We start from the raw sequence: 18307 nt of genomic DNA on the forward strand, positions 1-18307 counted from the left end.
GATCCGATTCACACCGGGTCCGATTCAAATCTGATCCGATTCAAATCTGATCCGATTCACACCGGGTCCGATTCAAATCTGATCCGATTCAAATCTGATCCGATTCACACCGGGTCCGATTCAAATCTGATCCGATTCACACCGGACCCTATGGAGCTTCACCTCATCCTGCTCCTCTCAGGACCTTTAGATCCTGTAAAAAGGTCCAACCACTCAGCTTTACAGACGACCTCCACGTTGACCTCTGGCAGAGACTAATGGTCTGTTTGGCTTCATCAGAGCTATTAAGTTGGTCTTACATAAAACATAAACTAGCAGAACCATGAGGTAACCATTCCTGGAAAGGACGGAGGGGAAAGACGGAGGGACGGAAAGACGGAGGGACAGAAAGACGGAGGGACAGAAAGATGGAGGGACAGATAGATGGAGGGACGGGCTGATGGACCAATAGATGGACAAACTAGTTGATGGATCTTTGGGTTGATGGATGACAGTAATGGGAGGACGGACAGAGGATGGACCAGTCTGACCAATGGACATCAGAACTGGCTGATGGACAGAACAGGAACGTCTTCTCGTCCCAGCAGAGGAAACTCAGATTGACGGACGTAGTGAGTGATGGACAGACTGGTTGATGAACGTATGGATGGGCTGACAGATGTACTGACACAGATGGACAGATGAATGGATGGATGGACTTTAAGTTCACTTTTTCATTGCTGCTGTCAGAACATCTTGTTTCTGCAGAAACTAAAATGTTTCTGATGCTTGGAGTCCAAAGACAGACTGGAGTGATCCAGATTAGTCTGCCTGAAGGGAAGGAAACCAGAAAGAGACGAAGGACGGATCAGAGAAAGAACTGATCGTTACTGTTGTATCTGTATTTATTAATAAGCAGCAGCAGCAGCTTCTGTACCTGTCAGCTCATTGAGGAAAACCCGACAGCGAGAGACTCCAGACAGTGAATGACTGAACGGCGTGTTTGTGAGAGAGTGAGTCATCCCGTCACGGGAACTTCAGAGGGAATTCTCCTCTCTGATCTTCAGACGAAGAGACGGGAAGGGAAGAGGAGACGAGGAGAGGAGGCGAGGAGGCACTGAAACTGGATTTCACAATCACTTATTCATCACAAGTCTTTGTCATCTCGCTGATAAGTTGACAGTTCTTAGCGCGCCCACGCTGCGTGGAGGATGCTGCGGGGGGAGGATATTTTTAAGCAGGGAAGTAAAGAGGTAAGGAGGAAAGCAGGAGACACGTCTAACCCAGGACACCTGACAGGCAGGTTGCTCTTGATTGCAATAATTCATCTTTTCCACTTAGAGATACGGTACATTACAGTGACCAGGAACACATCGTTCCTGAACCCAGTTCAGCCGTAGCTCCATTGGTTCGGTTAGGGCGGAGCTACTGGCGTTACTCAACACCGTCCTTTGATTGGGGGACAGAACCTGAGTCACGTCTGTCGCTGCTCTTGTTTGACGATGTGTTCGGTGTTTGAGTTCAACCCTGTTTGCCCAGACGTCTATGTAGTTACCGCAAGTCAGGCTTTTTAAAGCTCAATGACTGATGATCTGCTAGAAAGCTAACCACACATAAAGCCACTTCTCCACCTGAATGGCTTTAACTGCTCCAGATTCATCTCCTTTAGCAGATCAGTTCCTCCAAGTTTTTAGGAAATCACTGCAGTGGCAGTGCAAGCTGGGAAAATCTGTGCATTTCGCTCAAGCAATCTGACTGACACCTGAATGTGTTCGTTCATCGGCACGTCACTTTAGACTGCAAGCATCTCGACCACCGCAGTGGACCAGCAGACATCTCGTCTGCCATCAGAGAGCTGCTCGAGGAGGAAGACTGTAACCTTGGTCAACGTTTTCTGTCAGAAGATGATTTCAGAGGCACGTCTCTGAAGAACGAGCAGCAGTGAAGATCCAAGGACCGGCAGTCTGTTTCAAACACTGGAACTACGTCACAGTGGTTTGGTGTGAATTTCATTCCTCATTTAGGTTCTTCTTTTCATAAAGTTCAATCGCCTTGTCTAGACCCAAACCTGACATTAACCAACAGAGACTTGATAATGGAGAAGCAGCTGAAGACTAAAGTCTTCAAGTCCCATATTTGATCTAAGGTAGCAGATCAGCCATGATCTAAATACAGAGGTTAGGAGAAAAAAAACTGGTTCAATCTAGACAACTTCAGATGTAACAGATCGATCACTGTCCACCTGTAAAACTAGGGAATGTTGTTCACTTTTATCATGAGTCCGTACTTTGGTTTCAGGTCTGCCTGACTTTGCAGAAAACACCACAGATCTCAAAGCTCTTTCTGGAAACAAAACAGTTTTAACTATATTCTGTGTGCCTGACTGTCCTCCCTGATCCAAACTGCTGAGGTTCTGCTCTCCGCTCAGCGCTCTGCTCCTCATCACCTCACTGTTTAACTTTCCTGTGGAAGATCATGAATGTTTCATCTGACTTCTGTTTGTTTCCGTGTTTTCTCTGGTTGACAAAGCCTTCCAAACTCAGGCAGAGTTTTATCCCAGGAAGAGCAGCGAGCGGCTGCCTGGCTGTTAGTGCAGCATCAACAGAACAGCGCCGGCAGCAACGTCTGGCATATTCAGGTCACTCCACAACAACCTGGAAGCTCACAGGTACGGCTCAGAGCAGGAGCAAATCACTCCCACACGCTGCGCTGCTCCGCTTCCCACCAGGACATAACGGCACTTTGTGTGTCAAAGAGGAGTCACAGCTCCGAGAGGATGGAAATGTTCACAGGCAGCGGTTGGTTGTTAACATTTCTATTAGAGGAGTCTGACACAGAGACAAGAGACGTCATTAAAATAGAAATTTTATAGCTTGAGTTTAATACGATTCATATTTTTTATTAAGTGCTCCAAAAACTGACTTTCCTCTCTGATGTGGAAACATTCCTGAAAAAATAACATTTAACCAGACACTTCGAAGAGGCTCTGATGCGACGTAGGGATCCTGTGTGTGGATACACAACACTTTGACTTGGTTACTTGCAACTGAACTTTGACTGGAAAATTATTAAGGGAAAAAAATGTCGGATTCATAAAACTAAAAGTCATGACCTTGTTTAGCAGTTCCACAGCAAATGCAGTGACGTAATACACAAGATCAATGTTACAGCGAATAAAGAAAAATGAACAGACTAAAAAAAAAATTCACAGAAAGAATATAAAGATATCTACGCAAAACAAGGAGACACTCAAAGTACAGAAAAACATTTATTTAAGGGCTAAAAAACTGGATTTTTCATAATATGTCTCCTTTAAATCTGCCTGTTTTGCTGGGATGCGGTTGTGACGTGTTGCTGCCACTAGGTGGCGATAATGCACCAAGTTGCAGAAGCTTCGAAACCGCATAAAGATGTACAGACCAACAGGAAGACGTCCTTTTATGGTTGATAGAATAAAATTATGCTTTCTTGTCCCTCAGTGGGAGGATTCAGTTTTATCTCATTCATCATGACTGAACGATATTTCTAGTTTTTACGGTTATGATGATGCTGAAGTAAATCCCAGATCAGCTGACTGGCCGGTTCTGCTCCAGATAAACTGATCCACAGGTCGGGTTGGTCCAGAACTCAGAACCTCCTGACTCATACCTCTCCACCAAGTCCATTCAGTCAGAACTGAACCTGTTTTACAGCAAACCTCTGATCTCTATCGATCATTTCACAGCATTTATACAATTAAGCTAAAGCTACGTTTACAGGAAATCGCTGCCTGGAAACTGATGATATTTTCATATTTTAATTGGGGAAAAGTTTCAAATTTTGACAGAATGCCTAAACACCTGGAGTCAGCTGTAGTTGTCATGTCAGGCCTCTAGATGGTGCTGTGATTTTAGCACATCACTGAACACACATGTGCTTTTGACCCTTAGCTTCATCTCATAATAAGCAGTAACCGAGCGCTCAGTAACACAAGCTAGATAAACTGAACAGGTCAAGTAGCAGGATGCTATCCGCCATTGGTTTTGTTGTTATCCAGAGTACTTCACACCTCCAGCAGGTGTTACAGAAAAGTTTCACTTTGATTCCTGGTTTCAAAACGTCTTGGTGTCGGAGCCTCCAGTGCTCCGTGTAAACCAGAATCTCTTCTATGTCTGATCCAGTTTGAAATATCCAGATTTTTAAATGTAACTAAACTTCTCGTGAGGCTAACCTTGCCTCCTGACAAAGTTCGGAAAAGTTTACAAAAAGTGGGCGGAGCCAAGAGACATAGAGGGGCGTGGCCAAATGGGAGGCTGATTGAAGCATGTTAAGCTTTGCGATTTTGTCACAATATTCAACTTTTCAGACCCTGTAGAATTTTTTCTTCTTCAATAAATAAAAACCAACTAGCGGCAAATCTAGCAGCATTTTTTCTGTAGTATTGGAGACTTTTATGGTTTTATATCTGAACCCAGAGCTGTGATGCAGACGTTAAGTCTTTACCGCTGGAACCAATAGGAAAATTCAACTGCAGTACCCACTGTTCGTCCCAAAGAGGGCAGCACTAAGACTGCTTTCACACAAAAATGGCATAGTTTTAAAAATTTACACAGAGAAATTCCAATTTGAACAGGAACATAAAGATAGCACATTCAAAGGCCAATAGACAGTTAATCTGCGAAAAACAATGTTGATTTGGAGTTTGGAGTTACTTTGGAGGATTTCATCCATATCTCTAATTCCATCAACAATAACGTTAGATTTAATAGACAGTATGAGATGTAAGCTATTTAAAGCAGCAGTTGACCCATCATGACCTGAGCGCCATCAGATTTAAAACGTGTTTTAAAGCTGATGTTGTGCGCATTAATATATGCTCACATTAATATTTCTGTGGTTTAAACTGTCAGAGCTCATGTTAGCCTGGAAACTGAACCTTCAGGTCTCCTCCAGGACATCCAGGGTTTCATAAACACTGACCCTGCTTCATGTAAACACAGCGGCTAGCTGCGTGTTTAGGCGCTGACAGACGGTTTAAACCGGCCGGAAGGACCCTTCACACCGCCGACAGCCCCGGACTCACCTGTAGTTGTAGGAGGGGAACCTGCTGCTCTCCTTTAGCATCACCTTGTACAGAGAAATCACCTGAGACCGAGTGGAAGCAGCCATGATGCTACACGATATGCGGCTCCGTCCCTCTTTCCGTTTGAGTTCCAGGACCCTGATTTCTAGGTAACCAAATTGTGCCTGAACAGAAACAACTATTTCAAATTGTATGTTAATCACAGATTTATTATTTATTTTATTTAAAAAAATCTTTGTTTAAAAATGTAAAGACAAATAATATAATAAATATACGTTTGAGACGGAAAAGAATATTTATTGCCTTTAAGTCGTAAAGGCGCACCTCCGCCAACTAAACAGCCCAACTCAGGAGAGTGATTGAAGGTGAGTTAGCTTTGCTTCTTCAACCTCTAAATATGTTTTTAAGTAGAGAAACATGAGGATTTAATGAATGAGCTACACCAAGTGGGTTAAATTCTTCACTACACCTCACTAACTGGTGGTGGTTCGGCTTTTTCACAGCTTTATTGTACACATAAAACGTCTTTGTTTTGGGTCAACATGTGAGCAACCCTGCTGCAGAGATAACTGGTTGAGCTGCAGTTGCTTTAAATGAATCTAACCCTCATGGTTACACAGACACAAAGCTATTTAAACCTCCTTCAACCTTTAAATATACAGCTAGTAGGTTCTGCTGTGACCGTTCTTAAACTGAACTCAACAGAACCAGAACTGTTAAAAATAGTAACAAAGCTACATGTTCCCAAAACGGAAATAAAGCTTCATTTTATTAATCTGATTTTATCAATTAAACAATATTTGATTTATCCCAAAGGAAAAACTAAACGTCATTGTAAGAATATTTAAAGAGATGATGTGGCCTATGATGCTGTGTGCAGAAAGGCTCTCCTGTAGCAGTCTGTCTTGCAACACATCAAAAGAGGCCTCTGACTGAAGACTGTTTCTGTATAACAGCCTCATGACAGCCCTGACATGCTAACGGCTCAATATCCAAGCAGCAGAGATGATATTTCACAGCAACACGTCCTGGATGTCTCCATCAGCCGCTAGCTAGTTATGCTAATCCACCTCATTTGTTTTTGCTGCTTTTGAGAGATGTTGGAGTAGGGGATGAGATGATCTAAACTTCCTCCTCCTCTCTGTGTCCATGAAGCCTCCCTTTAAACTCCTCTTGGATTTGGGGTCAGAGGTCAGGGAGATGCTAACCATCTGCTACTGGTTGAAAGAACAAAATTTTTAAATGCTGATGCTGATGAGGTCTAAATGTTCTAATGGGTTTAAACCGGGTTACTATCTCTGAGTCTACTTGCTGTAGTGTTAAACCCCATGACCTGTGTGTGTGTGTGTGTGTGTGTGTGTGTGTGTGTGTGTGTGTGTGTGTGTGTGGGGTTTGATCTTTAGCCTGGATGTGTAAAAGGTCACATCCTGACTCCTGATATCCGTCTGTCTGTGAGAGTAAAGGTCACGGTTCCGGCTGTGTGTGTCGCCTGTGTTGGTTCTGTGTCGGCGCTGAACGTTCATAAGATGCGACCCGGTCCATTTTTAGACCGGTGTGTTTGCTAAAACCCAACAAATACACAAGTTGTGTTATGCTAACACAGTTCATAGATCTAAATGACTTTTAGATGTTTGTCACATTTTTGTGACATTTTCTGGTCGTTTTTTTATCCATTTATTATTATTTTATCTTTGAGTTTTGATTTTAATTTTGTCCTATTTTTTAAATAAGTTTTGAAGATATGGAGGCCAAAGAAATCTGAAATATTTTGAAGGAAGTAAAGTTTGTGAGTTTTATTTTAAAAGTATCTTTTGGCTGTATTTTAGAAATGCGATGAACTACTTTCAGGACCATAAATCCTGAATTCTGCAGAACTTAATTCTCAAATTAAAAAGTTTAATCTGAGTTTAAACAGAAGCAGGAATGAAACGGGTCTCAGCGGGCAGACATGGCGGGTTCTGGAGGAAGTCAGAACCTGTTGAGTCCAATCAGTCAAAGTCAACAATGTTAGTTAAACCTCTGTGTAGGAGCCATTTATCCTTTCTGGTGTTTATCGCCACCAGGGGGCGTATTTTATTTTGAGTTCTGAGTGTCTGATGGGGGATGGGTTATTTAAGGTCAATCATGATTCTGTTCAGGTGTTGTTAATAGGCAGAGGCAAACAGTTTTCTACTGTGCTTGGTTTTTGGATGTATGTCGAATTTATGTGGATCTTAAGGAAAACAGTAAGACGATGGACATTGTACTGTAAATAAATGACTTTACTTTATATCAAACGGAAGATCGGCATGCTGAATCTTAATTGAGCGCACGTAAAACCAACGCCTTTCAACAACAACCAGTAGCCTAAGATATAGGATTTTAGCCGCTACATCTGTTTTCGAGGAAATGTTGAATGTTGTTACAGTCCATACATACTTAAGCCCTTTTCTAAAGACTCCTTTTCATTCACTACATATACCTAAATATGAATTGTGGAGCTGGAGCTACTGTCTGTCTTCTTTATCTACCTGTTTGGGGTTCAGCCAATCAACATCAAGGAAAATAAATGCCACTTCAGGATTGGCTGCTTTTCAAACGCCAGCCAATAACATGTTAAGTATATCTAGAAAAATGTTAATTTTTTTAGAATATCTTAGCTAAATTCATGGAAACGGGTGAATGTTTGTACGTCTTTAGGAGGCAAGTTGCACAGAATAGACTGGGTTCTGCTGTATTACCTGATTAGAGAGTTGATCACCTGCATCATGATGTAAGTACAGGTGATGCTGAGTTATAATCGCTCCAAGTTGCAGCAGATACAGGAAAACGGATGGTACCGAGAAGTGAACCCTGTGGCGCCCCACATGGCAGAGGAGGGAGATGGATTATTAATTATCGTGGATTATTAATCATAATAGAGACTGATTTTATAAGATAAAGTCCAACTTTTGGGTTTCTAATAGAAATAAAGGCAGAGCTGTGGAAGTCCAAACATCACTAAATATTTCTACAAATAGAGACACAGAATACTTCCTGCTGTTCCTTTACATTGAGAAAAACACCCAGTTTAATAAATAAATAGTTGGAAATGTTTGTTTCCGGCTCCTCCGTGTCTGTCAGCCTGTGCTGGATGTTAGAGAGCGGAGCTGAGTGACGGACGGCTCTGCTCAGATCAATAAAGGAGGATTTCCTTCAGTCCCAGCCGCCCGGACCGACTCTTCCTCTGAATCTTGCAGATCAGGAGCAGCTTCTGTCACACCGGGCCGCAGCGCCTCTCATCCTCCGTCACGTCTCATTTCCCAGTCCCAGGTCGGCTCTGATCACTTCCTGTCACGGCTTCAGCGCTGCACCAGACTCTGAGGAGAAACGGCGCCGTTCTGCCCAATAACACGCAACAACATCAGCCACATTACCGGGAATCACCCGGTAATAACTCCGCTCCAACCTCCTCAAAGCCAGTGATTTATATTAAATATAAATAGTTTACTCCATCAGAGACTCTGGGAGAACAGGCCGCATTAGCTGAGTGACGGCCGGATGGAGGCTTGGGAACGGGAACGCTGCGGTGTTGGAACGTGAAGATCCGGGCTTTAGCGGCTCCATACCTGCCTGGGGCAAATTCACTTCAGGTTATTTATAACTGCGAGTGGTGGGCACACTTCCGCTAAGGCGCTAACAGCAGAGCTAACGGAGTTTAGTGGTTTTGATAACTTTGAAAACGTTTAGTGCACTTAGCTTCCTGTAGATAATATTCTTCTAATAAATTCTAATTTACTTCCGTTGAATAAAGTTTGACTGTGTTGATGTTAAAGATTCAAGTAGAAGTTTACTTTCATGCTTTTATTGTGAAGCCTGTTTTACTGCGTTAGCACGTCATTGACACAAGGTGGCTATCAACATGGTTGAATTTAGCGATTTAGCATTAGCTCTTGCTAAATCATATGTTGTAGCACTTAGGCGTTAGCTTAAATGAAATATTGTGTTTTATTGCTTTAAAATTAGGATTAACCGACCTGTAGCGCTTTAGCATTTGCTTCTGCTAACTACCTTGTTGTATTGTTCTAATGTTAGCTTCTGCTTTAGCGTTAGCAGAACTACTTTTTATTCTTAGTGCTTCAGGGTTAGTGCAGCTAGCTTTGTAGCTAACCTAAGCCAGTGTGAGCCTCATCCTAAGGTAAAGTTTTGGGCCTGTGAAGCGCAGCGGCTTGGTGCCGCGGCGCTCCGCTGCTGAACGCTGTGAGCTGATTGGATGTAATGAAGCCTGATGGTCAGAGCAGCTTCCTCTCAGCCCTGATGAGCTGCTTTGATTCTCCGGCTGCTCGTTTCCGTCTCGCTGAGCCGTGAGCTGCAGATTGAGTTTTCCGTCTCCTTTCCACCTGGCAGATCAAGGACCCCGGCGTCCCGGCCATCGATCGCTTCCTCCCGTGTTCAGACGGCGGAAGAACCCGTCTGGGACGCGTCAGCGCCACGACCCGAGCCGGATCGCTGAGGATCGACCGGCCTCCTCTGTGGAGAGGTAAAACCAGCCGGTAAACACTCTGACATTTACAGTCGTGTTAAATAAAACTGATGTTCAGTCTGCGCCGTGAAGGGGCTGCAGGCCTCCTGAATGTCAGTCCGGCTGGGAACGCAGCGACCGGCGCCGTCCGACTCAGGATGAATCGCTAAACTGTTTAACTGAACGATTCCCAACGCGCCGCCGTCGCTGTGTTTAATGTCAGGCCGACGCCATGGAAACGGAGGCCTTGACCCCCATGGTGACCTCAGCTTTGAACTCTGACCTTTTCCAGGTCCTCTGACTCCAGAAGCTGCTCTGGAGAAAAAATGCAAAAAACTAAATAATTTCCCAGGTTCTAAGTTAAAATATCAGACTTTCCTTCTAATATTCAAGAATTATTGACTTAAACAAATTCCTATATCTTGTTGAAACGTTAATTTGTCTTGATTCAACTGAACTCTGATATTTTCAGTGTAAACTAGATAAATAAGTGTTTTACAGTGTATCTGTGACGGAGCGTCTGCTGGACGTTCAGACGGTCGCAGCTCATCCTGCTGCTCTTCCTCTCTCTATTTCTTTTCTTTCTCATCTCTTCTTATTTCCTGTTTCCTTTTCCCAACCGCATCTCTTCCTTCCTGTTTCTGGATTCCGTTTGTCGGGATTCACGATAAATCGGTGTTGACGTCCGATCAATAAATCTGGACTGATATTTGTTTCCATGTTGTTGCTGTTTGTTTGGATGCACAGCAGGATTATGGAGTTTTGGTGAAAGGAAATGTGATATCCGTAAATATCAATTATCGGCCATAACAGATTTTTTTATCGATGGGTCGCCAACCGTCTCCTTCCTTTTGTTTCCTGTTTCCGTCCATCAGCTCCTGACCCGACCCGGATTTAACCAGAGTTCTGGATCCTCAGAAACATGTTGAGTTTCTGAGCAGCAGGCGGTTCTGGTTCTCTGGTTCTGTGGTTCTGGTCCTGCTTCTGTCATCCTGTGGTTCTGGTTCTGGTTCTGGCAGCGTAGATAAATCTGTTTTCTGCAGAGAGCTCTTGGGTTTTCCTGGCGCTGCGTCTCTGTGTGCTGGTGTCCTCCATCTGTTGTAGGAAAGCCTTCCTGAACCTGCTGAGCCCACGTCACACACACACACACACACACACACACGTTATATAACCTGTGAAACACACTCCCATCGTCTCAGAACTTCAGGGGAAGGAAAAACTCATGCAACATCTAGCTGCATCCATTCAGCATTTTCAGCCTCTTTCACTTTAAATCTGCTTTTCTGTGACCTTTGACCCCTCAGTGGAGTCTGAAAGTGTCGTCTTCTGATCGGTAAAAAATGTGAAAATCAAACCTGGAGGCGCCAATTAGAGGCAGCAGAGTGTCGGGCCCCTGAGGGCCTTCCTGGTGTCAGCCTGCTGAAGGGTTTTCAGCTAGTAGTGAGCGGTTAGCACTGAGCGGTTAGTGTTTAGCAGTGAGCAGCTAGCTGTTAGGACTGAGCAGCTAGCAGTGAGCGGTTAGCAGTGAGCGGTTAGCTGTTAGCACTGAGCAGCTAGCAGTGAGCGGTTAGCACCAAGCAGTTAGCTGTTAGCAGTGAGCAGCTAGCAGTGAGCAGTTAGTGTCGAGCGGTTAGCGTTTAGCAGTGAGCAGCTAGCAGTGAGCGGTTAGCACCGAGCGGTTAGCTGTTAGTGCTGAGCAGCTAGCAGTGAGCAGCTAGCGGTAAGTGGTTAGCATTGACTACAGCTCGTATCTTTTCTTGTTTCCTTGTAATATTCTGACGTTAGTCTCATAGTAAATCTTTTCGTGGTTCTAATCGTCGAACGTTTGAATCGGATCTTCATGGTTTCATTGTTTCCTTGGTTTGTTCAGCGTGAAACAGGATTATTTTATATTTTTTAAGGTTTTGGCTCTGGTAGATTTTCTGTACTTATTTGTCAGACGTTGAACAGATTTCCAGATGAAGGCCGGTCATCCCGCCTGTCAGACCGGACCTCCGGGTCGACCCGCTTCCTCTTTCATCTGAGATGTGTCGGTTCTCCGCCATGACAGGAGAACGAAGCTCCTGGGCCGGTTCTGGTGGAACCCAGAGAGCCCAAAGAGACTCAGTTCATCAGGATGAAGGTCCAGATTTTAACAGATCAACTAAAATATAGATTATTGTTGAAAAAATAAATGTTTCAAACATTTTAAGCCTTTATTTCTGATGGTTCTGACTCAGAGAATAAAAACCCAAATTCAGACCATCAGAATATTCCATCAGGTCAGTAAAATCATATGAATATTTAAAATATGTTTTACAGTGTTGTAATGCGTTTAGCTGCAGTCAGATTTTCATGTTTCGCATCGTTAATTTAAACTTTTAGAGTCCAAACGTCACATTCAGGAGGATTGAATTAAGCTGAGCTGAATCACAGTTGGTGGGTTTTAATGAGCCTCTTGTGGTTCTGTAATAACGGGTCGGTCTGCAGGAACGGATCCACTGGTGGGAATAAAAACTCTCCATCCTCACTGCCGTTCAGCCCGACGGTCCGGTCAGACGGTTCTGGACCGGTTCTGGACCCAGATCTACGGAACCAACAGAGAATCGGGTCGGGTCGGGTTCTGTCTCTCTTTCTGCCTGGCAGCAGAGCTGGATGAGTTCTGATTGGAGGAACTCGTTTACTCCAGCTCACCTGAGAGGTTCTGATGAGTTTGTTTGGTTAAATAAAGATGGAAGGTGGTGAAATAAATAAAAGTTAAATAACTTTCACATCAACCGGCTTTCAGTCTAACATGAAAAGTTAAAATCCCAACCAGAGAAGCTGAACTTTCTCCTCTTGGTTGGGGGAAGTTTCTGCCTCAGGAGGAGCTAAATTTTCTCACAGCGTTTCCACTAAAAGAACTTTAGTTCCTGAACTGGTTCAGTTCAGAGCGATTTATTGGCGTCCGTTTCCATCAGTTTGGGGAACCGAGGATGAGACGCCAACAGAGGCGAAGTCAGTCTGACTGCACCAAGAGGCGAGGCTCTAAACGCCAGAGAGGCTGACGGCTTGGTGAGGTGGAGGTGCTTTGGTCCAGTAGTTTCCTCAGCAGGCTGCCGTTTCGTCGTCCAGATGATGGCCTCTTTCTGCAGCTGCTGACCGGTTAGCTCAGAAAAACCAGCTGTTCTGCAGAGGCCGAGTGGAGCAACAGTTCAGTCTGTGGAGCCTCTTTAATCTGTGAAAACACTCAACAGCGGGTTGAAGATGCGTTCAGGGACCAGTGGAGCGGGCCTGTTGGTGATGGACGGAGCAGCAGATGGTCGAGGCTCTTCGCTGTGTTCCTATCCTGTGACCCAGCATGCACCGTCAGTGGAGAGTTAAACCCATTCTCTACATTTCCTATCAGGTGGCCGGTCTCACCTGTTGGTGCTGCATGGAGGGCGACAGTCTGGCTGCTGTGGGTCCTTAACGCTGATGCTGTCGACGCTCAGGCGTAAAAACTGATCTGTGTTTGGACATGTCCGCCGGTCGTCCTGCGGTCTGCGCTGACCTCTGTCAAGCGAAGTGTGATTGAGCTTCTTGGATCTGGCTAGTTCTGCTGAATAAAGAGCAACAGTTTCTACATCCACCCCTCACCTGCATCATGACCGATGGAACAGATCCTGGATCCTCTGGATCCCTCAGACCAACATGCTGACTCTCCGGCCAGCGGTTGGCTCTGCAGCGCCTCTTGTTTTGCTGTAAACCCTCCGTCTCCGTCGGTGTTCCTTCATCATGAGCAGTGGCTCCCGGGCTGCAGCGCCCCCCAGAGGATGGCTGTCGGCCCAGCAGGGGGAACCGGACGTCTGTTTCTCTCACATCCCTGAAGAGCCGAGCGGCTAAATCAGCCAACAATGTTCTGCTCGTCTCCGTGTGCCTCAGATTTTAACTTCCAGCCTGTGTTCAGCCTCTCCTGAGCGTGTTAGCGCTGCAGCGGGTTCTCGCCTGCGGCGTCGAGGTTAGCAGGTGTTCAGGTGGCTTCCTCACCTTCTGCAGCTCCTCCAGCAGCAGATCAGCTGGAGCTATTAATAGCAGCTGCAGTAGGAAGTGAGACGCCATCAGACAAAGAGAGGTTAGCTTCTGTTAGCCTCTGATGCTACCGTCAGGCACCAGGCTGACCTCTGACCCAGTACGCAGGGCCAGAGGTCAGATATGTAATAATGTTCACATTTAAAAGAAAAATAAAAGAAATATGACCTAAAATGATTGATGATGACTCAGCATATTAGCAGGCTTTATTAAATATCCAGGTATTTGTTTCTTGTGTTTTCCTAAATCCTGGCATTCTGTTCATGTCTGCCTGTCCAGAGTTCAGATTAGCTGGTTGTGATGTTTTTTACTCAGTTTGAAATAAATAACTTTATTCTCTGTTCACACAGATTCACATCAGTCTCACTGAGCTCTCAGCTCAAATCAAAGATGCAGACGGCTGCTCGTACAGCATGCTAACATCCAAGCTAGCTAGCACTCTGCCTCATGCAGCTGTGGCTAACAGCTAACATCGTCTCAGTGCAGCGCGCTGACCGGCAGCTGCAGCCTCATCAGTTTGGTTCAGTGGGATCAGATTCTGATTCATCCATTAGTATTCATGTGATAAACTGACTTTATGTTTAAACTCATTTTTATGATTAGAAACTTCTCCATCTGTGTCGAGTTAACGGGGAGTCCTGCTCTCTGTGGGGAACATCAGCTCAGGTTTTTCTGTTTCTGGTGGGATCAGCATTTCCAGCAGCGCCACATCAACACCAGTTGGCTTCAGGTTTCTGTCAGCAGCGCAGGAAAAACCCGGCCGGGGGGGTGATTGATTGGGACGGGGCGGCGGCGGCCCTCAGGGCGGCGGCCTGCAGCGATCGATGGGCCGGACCCATCGCTGCTGTCACAAAGTCCTGACGCGTCCAAACTGACCGAGCTGCTGTGAAATAATAATGAAGGATGAGGAAGAAAATCTGCTTCACACAGAAACCAGGCAGGACGGATGATGGAGGAGGAGGAAGTGACATCACAGCTGGCTCAGCCAATAAAACCAGTTTGTTACATGAGGAAATGTAGAGAAAATAAGCAGATTTATGGTTTATTGTTTTAGATTATGATGGTTTGAACTGAGCAGAACCTGATTGGTTCAGGATGTATCTAAGCTTCACATTGTGGTACTATGGGTGGATAATATGGCTTATTGCTATAGAACTTTTTTTTAATCAAATATTATCAATAATTATTGGTTAATTTTTTTGTTTTAAATATCTGAAAAACAACCAAACAGGTGACGGGGGATTTCCTGTTACCTTTCGCTCCACACAGTTTTATTATTTTGAAGCAGTTTTGAGTCAGAGGAGAAACATGAAACTGCTGCTGCGCATGTCGCAGCAGGCTGTTGCTAGGCAACCGCAGAGAGTGAGTTCGCTGATGCTACCGAGCTAGCTGAGCTAGCTTAAGAGGCTGAGCAGCTAAAGTCTTTTCTCTGCCTACATCTCCCAGAATGCTGTGTGGTTCTGGATCAGAGTTAAATGAATGTTCGATATATTAATTATTCTATGTATCATCTATTGATATTGATCACGTCTGTCACAATATCTAGTTATTGATAAGCTGTAGAAATGTTCTACCCTGAAATAAACTGGTTTGGTTCCAGTAGAACCGGGTCTATCGGACCATCAGGTGCTAAACGAGTTCAGTAGGTTCTGGTGATCCTCTGTCGTCACAAAGCATTGTGGGTAGTTTAGAGGTTTCAGCGCTGAGTTTGTTTTATGATGTACAAATGAATTATCAGCAATACTCAGATCGGTTATCGATATCAGTCCATATATCATGTCATCCCTAAACTTTCCTCGTATTTTTGTAGATGTAGTGAATCCTTGTTGCCATGGCGACGCGTCCCTGTGTGTAGAAACCGTTTCCTGTAGAGCCGGGCTGAACTGGTGGGATCCCAGGAAAACCAGTTGTTGCTCAGTCAGGTGGATGAGATGAAGCTGCTGCCTCGGCACTTTCTACACCGACCATAAAATCTGCCTCGTTCTTCATCATGTCAGCCCTTCCTCCTTCTCTTCCTCTTCTTCCTCCTCGTCCTCCTCCTCCTCTCTTTATATCCGTAGAAATCTCTTTCTTTATTATGTTACTGCAGCTGCAGGTTTGATCTAATGCTGCTTGTCAAAGAGCTGCCTGCTTCTCTGAGCAGAACATCCGCAGATATGACTTCATTAAGAGGAAGAGGAGGAGGAGGAGATGAAGAGCAGCTGGGATAAATGATGGAGGATGAATCGGATCGACTCCTGCTGTGTTTTAGCTTCAGCAGCTCCTCAGATCATCTCCTCCTGATCTTTGACCCAGAACCACTCGGATCAGGCATCCATGTTGGTTTCCATCCGTTCAGGGTCAGAGGTCAACCTGCTGATGATGTCACTAAACATGGCGTCTTTGTGCAGAGTATTTAACAGGTTAAGTCAGTTTGTTGCTCTGTCGTCGTTAACGCTTTGAATGACTTGTTTTCATTTAGTACATGATAAAATAAATCTTTCACTGAATATAAATATCTGCTATAATCTGGACAAACTGATCAGAATCCGTTTCTTCCTGTCACCGTTTCTGGAAAACGTTTCATATTTGGTTCATTTATAATCTGCAAATTATAAGTCAACACTAAGAAACTCATTTTAGAGTCAGAATCTCCTGGTGGAGTTTCATCAGGCGATGAGGTCAGTAGATATGAAGAGGAGCTGATCTGTTTTCAATCCGTCACCATCCGGCTTCGTCGCGCCGAGACGCAGCGGCAGGTGTAACCGGCCACAGGAAGTGTCACTGTGCCACAGGAAGTGTCACTGTGCCACAGGAAGTGATCACTGTGCCACAGGAAGTGGTCACTGTGCCACAGGAAGTGGTCACTGTGCCACAGGAAGTGTCACTGTGCCACAGGAAGTGGTCACTGTGCCACAGGAAGTGTCACTGTGCCACAGTTAGCATAGTTAGCATGGCTGTTATCAGCAGCAGTTTGTAGAAAGTTACAAAAGCTCTGAGATTTTCTTAATGCCGCCAATATTCCAGATTAAATGAGTTCAACCTTCCTGTTGTCTGCTGGACGTCTCGCTCTCTCTCGCTCTCCAGCAGCCAACACACGACTCAACATGTCTTCGGTACCAGCAGCCCAGTCTGATGCTGAGAATTGAAGCAGGACAGCAGCGCTGTGCATCGTGTCCTTGCACTTCCTGTGTGTCTCAGGACTCTTCCTCGCTCCTCTTCCTCGTTCTTCTTCCTCGCTCCTCTTCCTCGTTCTTCTTCCTCATTCCTCTTCCTCGTTCTTCTTCCTCGCTCTTCTTCCTCGCTCCTCTTCCTCGTTCTTCTTCCTCGCTCCTCTTCCTCGTTCTTCTTCCTCGCTCCTCTTCCTCGCTCCTCTTCCTCGCTCCTCTTCCTCCTCTGCAGTCAGTGATTTATCACTTCCTGCTGTCAGCGCGTCACTGTTTTCTGTCCGGATGAATCCCTGAACATTCCTGCAGTGCCGCGTCTTTTATGCCTCTCCAATGTGTTTCTTCAGGTGCGTCACCATGGTGATGGGGCTGGGGTGTTTGCTGGGTTCTGGCCGGGTCGTGCCGCCCGTCCTTCAGCAATCTGGCAGCGGTACGCGGCGCTGCTGGCCGCCGCCGCGGCGCTTAGTCAGAACAAGCCTTTGGCAGCCAAACAAGGGATTTTCTCAACAACCTTCACAACCCGTGAGTCATGTTTCTGCTGTTCCCGCTCCGCTCCCCGTCAGAACCGCCAACCTGGACGCCTTTCCAGCAGAAATCGCTGGAAAGGCGTAAAATTCAGCTGAACGAGAGAAACTTTGGGTTTATTTGGTTCAGAGAAACGGCTCAGTTAAAACACCTTTATTTGCTAAATGTTGAATAAATCCACATATTTAGAGCAGCCTCCCTCCACTCGGCTCTTCTGATGATGGATTTATGGAAACTAAACTCCAGAAAGTCGAAAACTTTCAGATTTTCTAGAACTAGGAACTCCAACCTTCACGTCCAAAGAGACATTTTCCCTCAGTCCAGTTTAATAAATCACTAATTTAATTAATTAATCACATAGATTTTAACATGTTAGACATTTCATCTCCATCAGTTTTTTTCATCTGGAACCTTTGTGTTCGTGTGTTTCTGGTACGACCGTAAAGCTGACGCACAAGCGACATCCCCAACCCCTTCTTCCTCGTTTTTAATCGTAACCATAGAAACAGAAACATTCGACCTGAGTTAGCTGCATTTAATATTATTAAAATAACATTTAATATTAAATAATCTGAGCTCCATCAGGTCTCAGTGATCCACGTTAACTGTTGTCTTCTCGTCACCAGCAGGCCTGTGTGACCTCTGACCTCTCTAATGCTGTAACAGATTTACTGTAATGTAGTTTTAGTGTTGAATAATCGTCTCCATGGAGGAAAAACTCCAAAGATCCAAAACCCCCATGTGCACTCTGTGTGTGTGTGTGTGTGTGTGTGTGTGTGTGTGTGTGTGTGTGTGTGTGTGTGTGTGTGTGTGTCTGTGTGTGTGTCTGTGTGTGTGTGTGTGTGTGTCTGTGTGTGTGTGTGTAGGGCTGTTGTAAACGAATATTTTAGTAATCGAGTAATCTATCGATTATTCTTACGATTAATCGAGTAATCGGATAAAAAAAAATTATAAAATGAAATATTGGTAAATCTGGCATAATACCGGTGTTACTATCAGATATCAATATCAGTCCAATTTTTCATATTTGAGCATCCCTAACAGTTGCTTTTTTGTAGTTTAGAAAACTAACCTGTAACAATAATA

At 44.8% G+C, this 18307-nt stretch overlaps 2 protein-coding genes across 7 annotated transcripts in view; one reads left to right on the top strand and one right to left on the bottom strand.

Annotated features, from left to right (window-relative positions):
• Positions 1–5181, bottom strand: part of lyrm4b (LYR motif containing 4) — a 32222-nt gene extending 27041 nt beyond the window's left edge. Inside the window, exon 1 of the mRNA XM_015013903.2 lies at positions 5042–5181. Within this exon, the coding sequence (XP_014869389.2) occupies positions 5042–5127 (86 nt within the window). The 5' untranslated portion in view covers positions 5128–5181. The remainder of the gene's footprint in view (positions 1–5041) is intronic.
• Positions 5182–5364: 183 nt separating this feature from the next.
• The window catches only part of fars2 (phenylalanyl-tRNA synthetase 2, mitochondrial), an 80120-nt gene continuing 67177 nt past the window's right edge, over positions 5365–18307 (top strand). For 3 of the 6 annotated variants that reach the window (XM_088012881.1, XM_088012884.1, XM_088012885.1), the window contains exons 1-3: positions 5365–5406; positions 9407–9539; positions 17044–17218. In XM_088012881.1, the coding sequence (XP_087869007.1) occupies positions 17054–17218 (165 nt within the window). In that variant the 5' untranslated portion in view covers positions 5365–5406; positions 9407–9539; positions 17044–17053. Of the gene's footprint in view, positions 5407–8273; positions 8450–9406; positions 9553–17043; positions 17219–18307 lie in introns of those variants that run through there. The other 3 variants (XM_088012883.1, XM_088012887.1, XM_088012886.1) reach the window with 3 other exon arrangements.

Source organism: Poecilia mexicana, unplaced genomic scaffold (assembly GCF_051168715.1).
Source record: "Poecilia mexicana isolate PSO_F unplaced genomic scaffold, ASM5116871v1 scaffold_15, whole genome shotgun sequence".
Taxonomy (NCBI): domain Eukaryota; kingdom Metazoa; phylum Chordata; class Actinopteri; order Cyprinodontiformes; family Poeciliidae; genus Poecilia; species Poecilia mexicana.